An 18,271-nucleotide genomic window follows, 5' to 3' on the forward strand; every position below is an offset into this window, starting at 1 on the left:
CCCAAACTTTTTCTTTTTTTTCTTACTGGGCTTATACTCAGATAATTCAAATCAGAAGTGAACAAATCTTTATAAACCCCAGCTTGCTCTATGCAAAAAAAGTTTAGCTTTGCTTTGGACAGATGCAAAGACCAAATGTTTAATGAGACAGATGCTGTCAAGCCTTCCATTCCAAAAGATAACTCTTCAATTGTTGTACTTTGAATTCTGTATGACGATTACAGTCACTTTAAAGGGGGAACATTTATACAGTAAACAGTTGAAATCAGAATTATTAGCCCCCTTTGAAATTGTTTTTCTTTTTTTAAATATTTCCCAAATGATGTTCAACAGAGCAAGGAAATTTTACAAGTATGTCTGATAATATTTTTTCTTATTTGTGGTATTACGGCCAGAATAAAAGTTTTAAAATATTTTAAAAACATTTTACGGTCAAAATTATTAACCCCTTTAAGCAAATTTTTTTTCAATTGTCTACAGAACAAACCATCGTTATACAATAACTTGCCTAACTACCCAAACCTGCCTAATTAACTTTATTAACCTAGTTAAGCCTTTAAATGTCACTAAGCTGTATAGAACTATCTTCAAAAATATCTAGTAAAATATTATTTACTGTCATCATGGCAAATATAAAATAAATCAGTTATTAAAGATGACTAATTAAAAGTAATATGTTTAGAAATGTGTTGAAAAAAATATTTTCCCCGTTAAACAGAAATTGGGAAAAAAAAAAATTCTAATAATTTATAATAGGCTAATAATTCAGGGGGTTAATAATTCTGACTTCAACTGTATATCCTTTTTTGTTTGTATATTCACTAAATGCAGCATTTTAGTGGTTGCAAAGAATTTTGTCTGATTGTAAAAGGCTGTATTTAATGTGTAAAAACGGAGAACAAAACATTTTTATTTTTATTAAATGCGGAAGAAAACTGAAAGGACCTTTTAAAAGATTAAAACAAATATTAACATTTTACTCAAACCCACACCTGTTCAGTTCAGTAAATACAGAGAAGCTTTCTATTGTTTTGTTATATAGCTGCCCATACTGTAAGTTCAGGTTACTACATGCAAACGTAAATAGAGGAGTTTGGCCCTTTAAATAATTTGAGGAATTTCCTGTTTCGATGTTGGTTAAGATTGCTCGCTTTTGTCCTAATAAATGTCGAAACCATCTATTAGCATCTGGTTCCTTTTACTTTGAAACATACCCATCAAATTCCAGCATTGTTGAAATGCGTTAGAAAAACAAAGAATGCACAATGTCTTTACTTACTGGTTTAGTGGATTGATACTGCACTGAGGAACTCCTAAAAATAACAGCTAGTTTTAAATGCTTTTTTTTTTTTTTTTTTTTTTACATCCCCTTGATCTTTGACCATCAGTTCAAATTCTATATTTTCCTGGAAACATTTTAACTGAACCCAAGCTCTAAAAGAAAAGGTTTACATGTAATCTTTCAGCAAATTTGATAAAAATATATACATTTGAATAAATAAATAAATAATAATAACAAAAATATTTATGTACATTTTATTGTATTTTTATATAAACAGTTGAAGTCAAAATTATTAGCCCCCTTTGATTTTTTATTTCTTTTTTTAAATATTTCCCAAATGATGTTTAACAGAGCAAGGAAATTTTCACAGTATGTCTGATGATATTTTTTCTTCTGGAGAAACTCTTATTTGTTTTATTTCTGTTAGATAAAAAGTAGTTTAACATTTTTTGAAAACTATTTTAAGGTCGAAATTATTAGCCCCTTTAGGTTATAATTGTTTTTGATAGTCTACTAAACAAACAACTGTTAAACAATAACTTGCCCAATTACACCTGTCTAATTAACCTAATTATTCCTGTTAAGCCTTTAAATGTCACTTTAAGCCAGTGGTAGGAACCTATGGCTCCTGAGCCGCATGTGGCTCTTTGACCAAAATGATTGAAAATACATTAAACAATTTCCTTTTATTTGTATTTTATTTTACTATATTTATTAATTCATTCATTTTCTTGTCGGCTTAGTCCCTTTATTAATCCGGGGTCGCCACAGAGGAATGAACCGCCAACTTATCCAGCAAGTTTTTACGCAACGGATGCCCTTCCAGCCGCAACCCATCTCTGGGAAACATCCACACACACATTTACACACACACTCATGCACTACGGACAATTTAGCCTACCCAATTTACCTGTACCACATGTCTTTGGACTGTGGGGGAAACCGGAGCACCTGGAGGAAACCCACGCGAAGACAGGGAGAACATGCAAACTCCACACAGAAACGCCAACTGAGCTGAGGTTCGAACCAGGGACCCAGCGACCTTCTTGCTGTAAGGCGACAGCACTACGTACTGCGCCACTGCCTCGCCATTTTTACTATATTTATATATTTATTTTTACAGCAAAATTAATAACTCGGACGTTTCACCAAAACGCGGATACTGTGCTGTGGATTATCTTGAATTACGACACCAATAAAGGGCAAACAACTTTTGTTGCTGTGGTAACTACGCGCACATAAATTTAACAACATTTGATGACTTTATCAGCATGTACACATACACACCCCACTGGCTCTTTTCTATGCATTTGCCCAAAAAATCAGGAATGGTTCTTTGCTGTAAAAAGGTTCCCGACTCCTGCTTTAAGCTGTAAAGAAGTGTCTTGAAAAACATCTAGTAAAATATTATTTACTGTCATCATGGCAAAGATCAAATAAATTAGTTATTAGAAATGACTTATTAAAACTATTATGATTAAAAATGTGTTGAAAAAATCTCTCCGTTAAACAGAAATTGGGGAAAAATTTACAGGCGGGCTTCAACTGTTTATACATTTGGATACATTTTTAGAATATACATTTTAGTTTAATGTACAGATGTAAAAATTAGCTATTTCAAGTTTTGCAAAAAGTTTTGCACTAGTTCCCACATATTTGGGGTCTTTTACTTTTAACAATGGAAGTGGCATTAGAAGCATTGGTAGCAACATAATGTTGAAAAATGTAAACAATGGTGCAAAAAAGTGTTTGCCCCCTTACTATTTTGCATGTTTGTCACATTTCAATGTTTCAGAAAAAAATAAAAATTAGTCAATGACATCATACAGTTTGAAATAAAATTACTTTGGAGGGGCCTAGTCAAAGTCCTGACCTGAATCCAATTGAGATGCTGTGGTATGAACTTTATGCTGGAAAACCCTCCAATGTGCTTGCGTTAGAATAATTCTGCAAAGATGATTGGTCCTCAGTTCGTCCACAGTACTCTAACAGACTTATTCCAAGTTGTCGAAATTGCTTGATTGAAATTGTTGCTGTTAAGGGTGGCCCAACCAGTTATTAGGCTTAGGGCAAACACTGTTTCACACAGGGATATGTATTGTTTTGGATTTTGATTTCCCTTAATAGTAAAAATCTTCATATAAAAACTGCATGATGTGTTTACTTGTGTTGTCTTTGACTAATAGTTAAATTTGTTTAATGATATAAAACATAATCAGTAGAAATCTGTAAAGGCACAAGACTTTCACAAACGAATGTACATTTTGTATTATTTTTCACCATAATTACTCAAGGCTTCAGTGTCACTTAATCTTTCAGGAAAAAAAAAATGTTGATTTGCTGTGCAACTTTTTTTTTTCAGTTTTTTGTAATTTTAATACATTCATAAATTCTTACAAAATAAATAAAAAAATATTACTTACCTCATACTTTTGACAACATCAGTGGTTTTCAGTCACACTGTGGACAATGCATCCATAAAATTGCAATAAAGACCTGTAATGCATGCTTTCAATTAGACATTAATATCTAGATCAATTCATCATCAACAGCAACAAACAATATGTGAACAAACAGTTCTGGGCACTTGTGTAGCACATAAAGCACCTGGTGCAGTATTTTATCCACTAGAAACAGCAGGACATTCTAAATCGTTTAACATGACATTTGCTTAATGCTTTAAGACAGAGATATTAAAAGATCGGATTCAATATACAGTACTGTATACCTTATTCATGATGCATTTTGTGTACAGGCAAGCAGATGAGCCCACAATATGACAGGCTGTCTTGATGCATTTATTTTTTATTTTTTTGTGATCGGATGATGCAGAATGGGGTGTTATAATATGGATAAAGGTGAAATAATTCTGTATTTCTATGGCAATTCACCTGAAATGAAATAAATATATATTTTTATCACCAGTTTCTGAAGTTACTGTCAGGGTTTCAGGAAGGATGAGGGAGCGAGGACTCAAATGCAACAGAAGATGGTATTTATTAATAAAAATAAAACAAAAAGGACAACAAAAACCACCCCGAGGGGGAAAAACATAACTATAAAACAAACACTCAAACAAACTTGGATGGGCTGGCAGGACAAACAGGACTGGATGTCACAGGACATGGAAATAACGACGACGAACTGGCACAGAACAGAAAACATGAGGGGATTATAAAGCAAAAGTAAATTGACCCAAACAGGTGAACATGACAAACTAATAATGAGTTAACAAGGAGGGAGGGACTAGACAATAGACGGGAGAGCGCATGACACAGAGACAAGACAAGCCATGCACTCACATAAAACAGGACAAGAACATGCAGCCAATGAGAGAACTCATTAACCGCATGTTCATGACAACATAAGCACAACACTGAAGCACACGACAAAAGCACATGACCACAATGTAAACACATAGCCACCTGCTCTGACAACAGACGCATGACACAAGCACACAATGAATGAAAACACTCACTGTGCGCTCACACACGCAGCGTGCATGCTTCATCCCAGCGCCGACCAAAACCGAAACCAACTAGACTGAGACGCTGGGAATGAAACACCACGCTGCAGACAGACGAAAACACAAACACGAGTACAAGAGCGCGCGCGTCCGAGGCACGCAAAGCCTGCGCGGCCGCACTGCGTACACCCACGACGGCGCGCACGCAAACAGAGACAGAAACAAGTGCTTGACCCAAGAAAACTCGAGCCAAGCACAACATGACTAGACATGACTATTGTCCGGATTCTGCCACCAAAACAAGAATTTACAAGACCAGAGTGGCAGAACCCTGACAGTTGCAGCATTACTAAATAAGAAAAATATATATATATTGAGTGTGGCTAAATGCATTAAAGTGATAGTTCACCTCAAAATGAAAATTCATGTCATTATTTACTTCTCCTTTACTTTCTTTACACGATTGGTAATATGGAATATAGACTTATGGAAGTCTATGGGTCCCAGCACATATCATTTTTCAAAATGTATATATTTTTTTTTTGTGCTGGACAGAAGAGAGAAAGTTTATAAATTTGGGTGATTTATCACTTAAACCCTTACCAATTGGTATTTCAAAATGTCTTTATTCATGTTTAAAAGATGAGCTAAAATCGCGTTTCTTTGGAATGACATGAGTGTGAATAAATGGCAACAGAATATTCTGTTTTGTGAGAACTAACCCTTTAAGAATGTCCTTAATGAAAGCTGGTTAACCTTAAAATCTATAATTAATGTATTATGGAATAGTATGGCTGCCAATCAGCTTTCTTCAGAATTTCTCGTTTTGTGTTTAGGGTTTAGAATAAGTGAAGGATGAGTAAATAATGATGGAACTTTCAGTTTTGTGTGAACTATCCCTTTAACATACAGTATATTGTGTTTTATTCTGAGCGAATCTGTAATGTGTATATAGAGTTCGCATCATCTGTTTAGAAATGAATTGCATTATAACCATAGTCCAAAAGGGGTAAATCACAGTTCTATTAACTTATGCAAAGCCATCAGGCCACCCTTATTGTTGAGCCCTGATATGATTTCCCATGACTAGACAAAACTGCAGCTCCAAACAACATTTACACAAATCTGTAACAAACATGCAATGCAACCAGATCTGTGGTTTCAGTGGTTTAAAATGGTGACCTTCAAACAGAATAACTAAAAATACGAATGAGAGTGATGATCATAAAACAGGCTTGAAAATGGGTCAATGTCACATTTTCTTGCAAAAGTCGATCGTTGATAAATGGTTGCTCAACTGCAAACGATCTGAAATTGCAGTTTAATTTGAAATGCACAAGAATAGACTTAGTATGTACACGGCAAACATTTAATATGGAGGCTCATATTGCTGGCACAGCATGTTGACTGATATTGAGTCATCTGTGTCCTTGTTCAGCCCATGTTTGCTCAAGCTGTTTCAGCTGCATCAGACTCTTTTTCTTGAAAATTTTGACATGGCTGGCTTGCGGTTTGAGCTAGTGTTTGTTACCCTAAATTTTCAGTTCTGATATGACTATGACACTGGAATGTTTTTTAAGGAAAGTTTCTGTAATGTTTTAAGCAGGGTTGTAAAATAACTGGCCCTCATGGGGAATTTATATAATTTAATTATTATTTATTTTAATTAATTCATTTTCTTTTCGGCTTAGTCCTTTTATTAATTAGGGGTCGCCACAGCGGAATGATCCACCAACTTATCCAGCACGTTTTGACACAGCGGATGGCCTTCCAGTCGCAACCCATCATTGAGAAACATCCACACACACTCACTCACACTCATACACTACAGAAAATTTAGCCTACCCAATTCACCTGTACCACATGTCTTTGGACTGTGGGGTAAACCGAAGCACCCAGAGGAAACCCACACGAACACAGGGAGAACATGCAAACTCCACACAGAACACTGACCCAGCAGAGGCTTGAACCAGCGACCTTGCTGTGAGGCGACAGCACTACCTACTGCGCCACTGCTTCACCAATATTATATTATATTATATTATATTATATTATATTATATTATATTATATTATATTATATTATATTATATTATATTATATTATATTATATTATATTATATTATATTATATTTATTATATTATATATCCATGTTTGAGATTTTTTTGTGTTTTTTTTAAATATTATAATAAAGAATGGTTCGAGCCGCAGCTGGGTCGGTTGTCATTTCTGTGTGAAGTTTGCATGTTCTCCCTTTGTTCTCGTGGGTTTCCTCCGGGTGCTCCGTTTCCCCCCACAGTCCAAAGACATGTGGTACAGGTGAATTGGGTAGGCTAAATTGTCCGTATTGTATGACCCAGAGATGGGTTGCGGCTGGAAGGGCATTACGGTTCATTCCTCTGTGGCGACCCCAGATTAATAAAGGGACTAAGCCAAAAAGAAAATGATTGAATTAATTATATAGGCTGCGTCCGAAACCGCAAACTGAAATTCGAAACTGCATTTGAATTTAAATGTACTACTCGGCCGTTAGAAAAGTACGTTCTATACAGTATGAATGTAAAAAGTATGAATGAAATTTGGACGTACTACATCCGCCATTTTGTGATGGTCACGTGACCTACCTGCGTCAGTTGCGTCGCTTACTCTCATTCATGAATTCGCTCGCAGGGCATCACAGGATGGCATCACTCCAGAATCCTGCCGGAAGTAGTAAGTCATCCGGGAACTTCTCGCATACTGATTTTCAAATTCTATGAATTCGGACATACTACTTGACTCGCATACTGATTTTAGCGTCCCATATAGTATGGAAGTATGGGGTTTCGGACGCAGCCATAGTTTTCATAAGCAAAGTTAAAAATGTTATATTTGGTACAAAACACGAACAGTAACAGTCAGTTTTTAAGAATGGGTAAGTTTGAGTAAATAATAAATTCTAGATGTCAAGAATGATATTAAAATCCACAAGTTACATAAAAAATAATAATAAATAAAAATAATTAAATTAGTGAAAATGTTCAATAAGTTTTGCTACTAAAAAGCACCTATTTACACTTGCTTATGTTTAAATTCTGCCCTGTCTCTGTATGTATATGTATGTATTTTTATGATTTTGTGATGTTTATCCTACAATGCTGTTGTAAATCATTTTGATGTTTAATATATATTATTTACTATTACTAAATTGTATCATTTTGATTTCCTCACAGAATAACAGAAGTAAAACATACCTTTTTGTTCTGTTTAATTTTTACAAGCTTGAATTAAGAACTTAGCATTTTATTTTAATTCTTCCTTAATCTGAATTACTTAATGTACAAATATTTATTCTGTAGTATTTACTTCATCAAAGATTTTTTTATCACATCAGATATAACATTTTACACTAACACACTGTAGTTTTCAGTAATTATATTAATAATTAAGCTAGCTAATAATAGCATAATAACAGTTTCATTAGAAATTATGTAATTAGCTAACAGATATTAAAATGATATGTGGCATGGTAAAAATTATATGAATCCTGGAAGCAGTTTAAGATCAATGTTTAAGTCTGAATAGCCTCAAAGCAATAAATTTGAATACTAATTAAAGAAAAGTCAACCCAGAGCTCTCAATACAATCTTTATTTAGCTGTGGTTGTGTGCTGACAGCTAAACAGTGTGTCTTTGTCAGTGGTGCTTGAAAAGCATTTGCTTTTGACCCGTCAGCACCTGCCTTTAAACACAGGAGAATGTTGCATATCTTGAAAGTTCTGTTGCTGTTCTTTTGATGACATATTTAGCAGCATTGATAAACTTTGACCTTGTTTTGATGAAACCACTTCTCGAAGCATGCTACTTTGTGATGAAGGATCCCATAATTATAAATGCAGTGAGTCTGACATGTTAATAAGTATACTGTTTCACTCTGCAGGTTGATGAACACTGAAAACAATCTGCTGCAGACACGTGCAGAGGAGGGTGTGATGTATGAGCGGACGCTGGTGGCCTCAGAGTTTATAGACTGGCTCCTGCAGGAAGGAGAAATGCCCTACAGGGATGAGTCAGAGCAGCTGGGACGCAGACTGCTGGAGCATGGCATCATTCAACATGGTAAGCAGCACATGGACACTACGGTTCAAGTCACAGTCATCCTAATGCATCATGGAACATTAAACTAATTTTTAAGATTTAAAGGGTTAGTTCACTCAAAAATGATAATTATAATAATGTCTTTTCTCACACACGACATTCCAAAACCCAAACCCCTTCATTCTTCTTCAAAACACAAATTGTTTTTATTTTTATTTATTTATTTTTTTGGATGATATCCAAGAGAAAGGCATCATGGTGGCACAGTGGGTAGCAGGATCGCCTCATGGCAAGAAGGTCACTGGTTTTAGTCTCGGCTCGGTCAGTTGACATTGCAGTGTGTAGTTTGCATGTTTTGCCCTTGATCATGTGGGTTTCCTCTGGGTGCTCTGGTTTCCCCCACAGTCCACAGACATACGGTATAGGTCAATTGGGTAAGCTAAAATTGTTCGTAGTGTATGAGTGTGTGTGTGTGAATGAGTATTTATAGATATTTCCCAGTGATAGATTGCAGCTGGAAGGGCATCCGCTGAGTAAAACATATCCTGGATAAATTGGCGGTTCATTCCATTGTGGCGACTCCAGATTAATAAAGGGACTAATAAATTAATAAAGGTCGTATAGAAAATTAATCAATAAATGAATGAATGATTTAATTAATTAAATCCGAGAGCTCTCTTATCCTCCATAAACAGCAATAACCCTGCATTATTAAATGTCAGACATCCCAAGTTTCCCGGAAGTTCCGGGAGTCTCCCGCATATGCATAGGGATGCCTGCAAATGAATGATAATCTCCTGCAAATTGCGCTTCTCCCCCCAGCTCTTCACATACGTTGCACTTCCCCTGCTCTTCACCTACGTTGTGCAACCCCCACATTCTGCCTTTATATTACACACTTTGTTTATTACAAAAGGTTTCTGGATTTTGACTTTCACTTGTATGGTGGCTAATTCATGCTGCATGCTAAAACATAATGTTTATGTAAACATGCTATAAAACGTTAGCAAAATACAATACAAAATATAGCCAAATAAGCATGCTTATACACGTTAGCCATATCCTAAATATGCTACAGTAGTAACATTAAATACTGCTTCAGCAATATGTTATCTGTGATATGCATTGTTCTTAAGAAAAAAAAAAAAAAAAAAAAATATATATATATATATATATATATATATACTGTATATATACATACATACATATATATGCATTAATGTAAAAGTACAGTATTATGTAAGTTATTAAATTTGACAAGGGGTCCTGTGACGTCATGATTCAACAGAAGGAAAGACTGTTTGATGGTTAGAAACAGATGGACATACCTTTGAACAGGCAACAGCCAAGCATGGTAGCCACACAAGAACGCATCTACACAAAAGAATTCACATACATAATGCACAGCTGTAAACTTACACCCAATACAGACCTGCGCGCACACACACACACACACACACACACACACACACACACACACACACACACACGCACACACACACACACACACACACACACGCACACACACAGAAGCATGCACACAGACAGAGCTTTAGTCACATGCAGAGCAACACAATCGCTGGCCTGTTGGTCTGATACAGTGTCTTTGTTTGACAGTACCTTTCCTGTCTGATTTGTGCTGACTTTGGGAATCTGCTGCAGGCATCACAGGCCCCACTGCAAAGCAACCAAGCACATCTAACTTTAAACTTTTTTACACAGTTAAGTTCGGCGCTTTCATTCACAAATGTGTAACAGTTTAAACCAGTGTTTCTTAAACTTTTTTCACCAAGTACCACCTTAGAAAAAAATTATCTCTCCAAGTACCACCTTACAACGCTAATTTTTAACCAGTATTAAAAAAATAGCGTTGTAGGCCTAGTTAAGCAGCTACAAGTGTGCACAGTTTAAAAACGATGCAGATTAATTCCTATTATTAAAAATATGTATTATTTTCACTCACTTTAAACATTTTAAATAGTCTGAACATTAACTGTGCTTGCAGGTAAAAAAAAAAGACGTTTTAGTTAAAATGTGCTTTTAAAAGTTTATTAAAAAATGGCACTGTTCTTAAAAAGTAAAAAGAAAACTGCTGTACTTAAATCTAAAGTTTTCATAGTAGCCTATTCATCAAAAGCTGGAAATGTTGCTTGGACCTTATAAATATAGGCTATTTATCATTTTCATACACTTTCAGACAAATCTTGAAATATATTTATGTTAAATATACATATGACAGGGTTCATACAGGCACAGCCTAATGAAAATCAAATCCAGCACCTATTTTTTTTCCAAGACTAACATGCTATGTATTGAAGACCTGAAATGTATTGTCAGCAACCCATAAAACATTATATAGGAATAGATACAAATAAAAACCATTAATAATAATAATAATAATATGTATTAATCATATATTAATAATATAATAAACCTAAATGCTTGTGAAATCTTTATTTGTACTCAAGTAAAAATACTATTACACTGCTAAAATAACACAAATTTTAGTAAATGATACTAATATTAGGTAAAAGTACAAAGTACTCTTTTAATAAGTACTAGTTGGTTACTTTTGAAAAAAAAATCAGATTTTCATTATGAAATTTACACTATTTTTCTTTACAATATGGCAAATTTGTTTCTTAAATAGCTGTACATCACATGTAGATTTTATTTTACACTTGATCTTAAACTAAAATACAAAAAAAAAAAATACAAGTACACTGTCAGTAAAAAAAAATAAACAAATGACTTCATTTTACTTGAGGTATTTGAAATATGACAACAATACATTTATCAAAGCAGTACTTTAAGAGCCTTATTGTTAATTTGGACAAATAAACAATAAGTAACAACGGATTGTTTTGACCTGTAATGCTTTAAGACAGATCAGAATACAGCTAAATGTGTAAATCACACAAATACCTCATCCAGAAACATTTCCAGCATAATTCGTTTGTCGTAAAGAAATAAAAAAGTTCCACCTCTGCTAAAAGTAAGTTTCACTTCACAATACAGCCAAATAAGAAGACCATTAGCATTGTCATCGATCATGCATCAATCTAATTCTAAATACTTGATAACTTTGAATACTTTTGACTAAATTTAGTAAAGGAGCTAAGATAAATAATGTCTACTTTAATAGTGAAAAGATCGCGATTGTATTCAATCTGAGCACACAGGCGATCATGAGAGCACTTACAGTTCATTTGAAAAAAGCCTATTTAAGAGCTCGCATATCTGTTTTAGTGATTTGCGTACATTAATGCGCTCTCGTGTTAAAATAATGCACTCGCCACATTTGCAGAAATTAGTAATTGCGTAATACCTCCATTCCCACGCCGCCATTCAGAATATATTTAGAGGAGTGTCAGGTCAGGCGAGTCGACTCGCTGTCGGAGAGCGAAACGTGTATGTAGATCATCAAATAGGCAGGAAATATGTCCGCAGTATAATAACTCTGCTAGACATCTCTATAGTGAAAACTTCCAAGAAGCATTATTCCAACAAAACATTTGTTTTTAAGCTGTTTTTGCTGTCTCTGCAACACAGAAAGCCTTTGTCCCGCCCTTACGTTTCACGCAAAACTAGACAGGGTCGACTGTGATTGGCCACTTTTCATGTCAGTAAAATCACTCTTCAGAATCAATTCTTAAACTTCGGAAACTGATTTTCAGCAGCTTATGACACATTGCACTAAAATAAACATTCTAAACACAGCATTGTGATCGTACGCTTTACAAAACAGCCAATCCTGATCACATCGATGTTATAATATGCATCAAAGGATTAAAAGTGTTAATTGTTTATTTCATTATTTGGCGATTCCTCCGCGTACCACTAGGAGGAAGCCCACGTACCACTAGTGCTACGCATACCACAGTTTGAGAACCACTGGTTTAAACAATATGTCCAGCGTCCAGAAGAGTAACCAACACAAAACATTCAAAAAAAGACAAAATATTCCATTCCATGTGATCTCAGTGCTTCTACTGTAATAATGCAAAGCCCCATGGACAATTTTGTGATCTCATAAAATAAAATAAAAAATATATATATAAATTAAATTAAATTAAATTGTTAAAGTAAATAATTAGAGATTTTTCATTTTTGGGTGAATCCTTTAATGTACACATTCTAAAAAATGCTGGGTTTCACATAATTCCTTTGTGTTGTCCCAACACAAGTGAAGTAAGTTAATCAAATTGTTTTTACAAATTCAAGCTACACAGGCTCATTGTGAAAATGTAACCCTGTATACATTTCTAGAGAGCATTAATTATGTAGCCAGAGCTACGTATGGCTGAATTTCATCTTTAAAACATACACTACGGGGCGGTATGAAGCCGCCAATGGCTTCAGTATCTTTTCGCGCTACCAGCTGACTGCTTACCTCTGTGTGGATGGCTTTTCCGTTTTTTTGTTCAGTAGTTTACCATGTATGTTGCCGAACTTCATATGCAGAGAGGAGTTAAATGCAAAAACAGGGTTCAAGTCCAGAAAGCAGGTAAAACAAGAACAAAAGGCAAAAAATAAACTAAACAAGTAAATAACAGGGTGAGAATGTTATAAGATCTGAAAATGTGGTAAAAATCAGGTAAGGGTTTTTCTTTTTCTGGATTGCTTTTAAAAAAAACACTGTCAGTTTTGTTTAAGGAAGGGGGTGATCGGGTCATTGTGTGCTTTTGAAAGCACTATCTGTTGGGTTTAGGGAAGGGGGTTGGTGGGGGGATCGGTTGGTCAGTCAACAGCGGCCTCTGCTGGATTTAGTCAAGAAAAGCAGGCGCGAATGCAACTCTCAAGAGAAATTTAAGATCTGAAAATGCGTACACAGCGGTGGATTAGTAAAAACAAAAATTGCAAAATAACGTACCTCTTGGGATGTGTTTTGCAATCTCCAGAAATGTATATAGGGGTACGTATCAATAATGAGCCTGGGTTGAATTTAAGCAAATTGAAAAAAAAAATGGCTGCGATTTAGACACTGTAGGTATTAATATGGACCTTTAAATGACCAATATAGATACAAATATGTACCCTTTAAATAGAAAAGTGTACACTTTGTAAAAGTACAACCCCAGTGAGTTTTTTTATGCTTTTATCTTTGAGGGTGTATCTTGAGACAAATAAAAAAATCACTGATATATTTCAACATCAGTCATTACAAGTTTGTGAACGCAGAGGTTAAAATGTTTACTTCGTGATTTTGTTTAACTAGTAGTTTGTACAAAATATTCTCATGTGTTTTCCAGTTCAATTACCTTGTGTCATCGCAAAATGCGGTTGAGTGGCTGTAATTCATTCAACAACACAATAAAGTGTAGAATAGAATAGAATAGAATAGAATAGAATAGAATAGAATAGAATAGAATAGAATAGAATAGAATAGAATAGAAGGCGAGTGGCGCTGTAGGTAGTGCTGTCGCCTCACAGCAAGAAGGTTGCTGGGTCGCAGGCTCGAACCACGGCTCAGTTGCCGTTTCTGTGTGGAGTTCGCAGGTTTCCTCCGGGTGCTCCGGTTTCCCCCACAGTCCAAAGACATGCAGTACAGGTGAATTGGGTAGACTAAATTGTCCATAGTGTGTGTGTGGATGTTTTCCAGAGATGGGTTGCGGCTGGAAGGGCATCCGCTGCGTAAAAACTTGCTTGATAAGTTGGCGGTTCATTCCGCTGTGGCGACCCCGGATTAATAAAGGGACTAAGCCGACAAGAAAATGAATGAATGAATGAATAGAATAGAATAGAATAGAATAGAATAGAATAGAATAGAATAGAATGCTCATTTCAATTGTAAGATGAAGTCTATGCCTCTGTTTGAAGGCATGTTCTCTAAATATTAAAAAAGCACACCACAGTTGAACAAAGGTTTGTGCCCTGACTTGTATTTAGCTGACACTTTTGGAAAACAATAAGCAGATTATGACAGAACATCCAAGGAAATCTTCAGTTTTAAACCAACAGATCAGAGTGAAAAAAGGGAGTTAAATTCTTTCCTTTTTTGCCCACGGCATTAGGGCAAAGGATACAGAGAAGATAAAAGGAGCAAAGAAAAGCAGGCTTTAAGTATTTCTGCTGTTTTGCCGCTTCTGGCCCCTCTCAGTGTTCAGCTGTCAGCGGATCGCCTCCCCTGACATGACATTGCGTAACTGCCTGAATGTGTGGAGCTTGACTGGGAATTACATTGCAGTGTTTCGAAGTGCGTGTGTAAATCTGTTGTCTGTGTTTTACAGCCAGCAAGAGTTGCATTAAAAAAAAGTGATCATGCTGCATGTGAACTTATCCCCCATCAGGCTTGACACGGCTGTGTTTTCCAGAAGCAGAGAGCATATTTTTCTGTGTTTTAACTGCTTTTGCTTGTGGATTGAACATTGCTCCCTGTGTTCAGATCAGTTTGTGGGAGTGTGGTTCAGGAGGTTGAATGAACAGAGACTTAGGGCTGAGTGTAAGAACGCGCATGAGTTGAGCTCAAGGAAATACTTGAGAGGTTGTTTACTTGACCCTGCTTGCAACTAAAAACAACTTTTTTGTGTGTGTGTTTTACCTATTCAATGACCAAAAACAGCGTTTTGGGGGCCCTTTTGTTTAAAACAATACCATTGTAACTACAAAAAAGTGATTTTACAATTATGTTGTAAACGTTTATTATATGTTCATTCAATAACATGGTGTTACTTTTTCCTTGTATTTCTCTTGTAAGGCTGTCCATTAATGATGCTTAGTGGGATAGTTTGACCAAAAAAAATTAATTATACCATAACTTACTCAACATAAAGCCATTTTTGGTTTATATTTTATTTTATTTTTTTTATTTTTGTCAGGTGAGAACAGTTTTTATCCTGGGTTTTCCATGCAGTATAAGGGGCAGTTCACACTGAATGCATTTTTTCTTTGCGATGTGCTACTTTTCTATCGTTTTTTCGATGTAAACACGCACTTGTCGTGTGAATGTTATGCTTGCGTCTTACATCTTTTAAAGTGGCACGCACATGAGCACTGTGTTTTTTAGATGCCTTGTCAAATTAAATGATCTTCACCTTTTACACGTAGTGCTGCTCATCACTGTCAGTCCCAAAGCAGTGGTACAATCAGAAGAACTCAGAGGTGGGGCAAGCATTGCAAGTTTCTGTTAACCAGTTCCCAAATAACCTTGTGATTTATGCTGCCTTTTTTTTTTCAAACCATTTCAAAGCATTGCATATCAGATTATAAGAAGCAAAGACGTGTTTGGTGTGAACGCACCCTAATGGTGTTGAATTTTGGCTTTTAGTTTGAAGCTTCCAAATGAACCCATGCATCGCCACAGGGTTAATGCATGTCTTATGTCAATGTGTTTTTGTAAAAGACATATTTCTAATTTTTAGTAATTATCAAATTTTTATAATTGTATTATCATTTTTAAGAATTAACAATTACCTCCGTTCACGGAGGAATGACACTAGACATAACACAGCTAGACACATGTAGATGGCATTGTAAGAGTATTGTACTGTAAAATAGTATACAATAACGCCATGCTGTCAACTAGTTTTCTTGTTCCTCATTGTCATATACATCAGTCACACATAACGGGCATTCAGACACCCCCGGAAGTCAATGATTGTGGTTTATCATTTAAGCATTTGAAATATTTTTGTCACAAAAACACAAAGATCTGCTTATAAGATATGTGTTAACCCCCTAGCAGGCAGTGGATGGTTTATTTGACAACTGATTCATACTCCTTTTGAAACTTCAAAATAAAGGCCACTATTCAACACCATTATACAGCATGGGTCAGCCAGGATCAAGAGTAAAACTTATATGACTGTTTTTCTGACAGGAAAATATCATATACACTGATGATGACTTGAGGGGGGTGAGTAAAATATGGGGTAATTTTAATTTTTGGGGAAAAATATTACTTTCAACTTAAGATGTTTTTGCTTAAGCTTGACATTGTGTAAGACTAGACACCCTCGTTTTTTTTCAGTGTTTTTTGTTTAAAAGGGACATTTCAAGCTTTTGGCCTGACATGAATATTACAGTGTTTTAGTACATTTGTAAATCTGTGTGAACAGAGATTATTTAGATGTGTCTCTCTTTTAGGGCTGTCAAAAGCATCCTCCAGTACCAATCAGTACAGAAATTTTAAAAACATCAATTTCTCACTACCTTTCGAGGGCTGTTGAGCAGGGTCTTAAACACCACTGATTGGCCATTGTGTTCACATGCTTAAAAATCACTGTCATATATGTCAAGCGTGTGAACACAATGACCACTCAGCAGTGTTTACGACCCTGCTCAACACAATGAAATGTTATGTTAACATTTCAGTATCATTTTGTACTGAAGTCAGTAGGTTTGACATCCCCATCCATATAGCAAACATTTTTTTTTGTCTAGAAGTTGTTTTTGTCTAAATGTAACTTCAATTAGAATTTGGTTAGAGTGATGTTAAATAATTCATATTAAAATATCATAATATAATACTTTCCTATGTTCTAGGTAATTTAATACATGCTACAATTTTTAAAAATGACTTATATAATGCAGTAAAGCTAAAAGAATCAAAACATTCACGATTGACATTTGAATATTTACATAGCTATTATGATAAATGACAGCTATTTTAAGATGTTTCCTAATGTTTTAATAATTTTTCATCTCTGAATGAAATTATGTGACTTATACAGCATTTTAACTGTATGTTTTTTTACCCAGTGCCTAGTTAATCAAGTCAACTCTTCCCCCCCAGGTTTTCTCTCTCTCTTTAATATTATATTACAGTTGTTGTATGTTGTAAAACATGTTGTAATGTCCACAACATTTTGCTGAAAGGCAAATGACTGGCTCTGCGAGACTAGCCGTGCACTGATAGTCAGACAATGAGTGAGTGTTTACCCAGCTCTGCTCTCTCCTACACACATTTATCTGCATTCCTCTACTCCACCAATCAAATGAATCCACCATCATGCATTGTCCATAACACATCCATTTGCCTTTGCAGCTTTTTAAAGAAGACCTTTTAGTGTGTGTTGAAATTTGACACAATGAGCACATATTAATGGATGGAGGAATGTCATTTAACATTTTTCCCTGTAAAACGTCTTTGAAATATCACTGAAATTTAAGTAAATGGCCTGTGATTAGAGGCATGGCTGAGTAATAACAATGTAGAGCACCGAACATGATAATAAAAATGGAAAGTTAATTCTCTCACGTCGAACTAAAAGCTGGTTTTGAAGCACGATGACTCATGGAATCTTAGGCAAGAAAGGAGTTCAGTATGGCTCTGTTACTCCTGCATAGGATTGTGGGATGGAATTTTAAGATGGCATGTTCTCCTCTTACACAACCATACTCTCACATGCTTGGTCAAACTGGTTTTCCTGGTCCTATCCCACAAAAAAAAGGGTTCTTGTTTGGCCACCATGCATGTCAGTCCCATTCTCTAAAATAAAATAAAAT

The 18,271-nt window shown here is 35.3% G+C and overlaps 1 protein-coding gene across 2 annotated transcripts in view; it reads left to right on the top strand.

Annotated features, from left to right (window-relative positions):
- Positions 1–18,271, top strand: part of deptor (DEP domain containing MTOR-interacting protein) — a 92,866-nt gene that overhangs the window by 19,473 nt on the left and 55,122 nt on the right. For both annotated transcript variants that reach the window (NM_001442356.1, NM_001077320.2), the window contains 1 exon segment: positions 8,667–8,845. In NM_001442356.1, coding sequence (NP_001429285.1) covers positions 8,667–8,845 — 179 coding nt within the window.

This window comes from Danio rerio, chromosome 16, assembly GCF_052040795.2.
Source record: "Danio rerio strain M-AB ecotype USA chromosome 16, GRCz13ab, whole genome shotgun sequence".
NCBI lineage: Eukaryota > Metazoa > Chordata > Actinopteri > Cypriniformes > Danionidae > Danio > Danio rerio.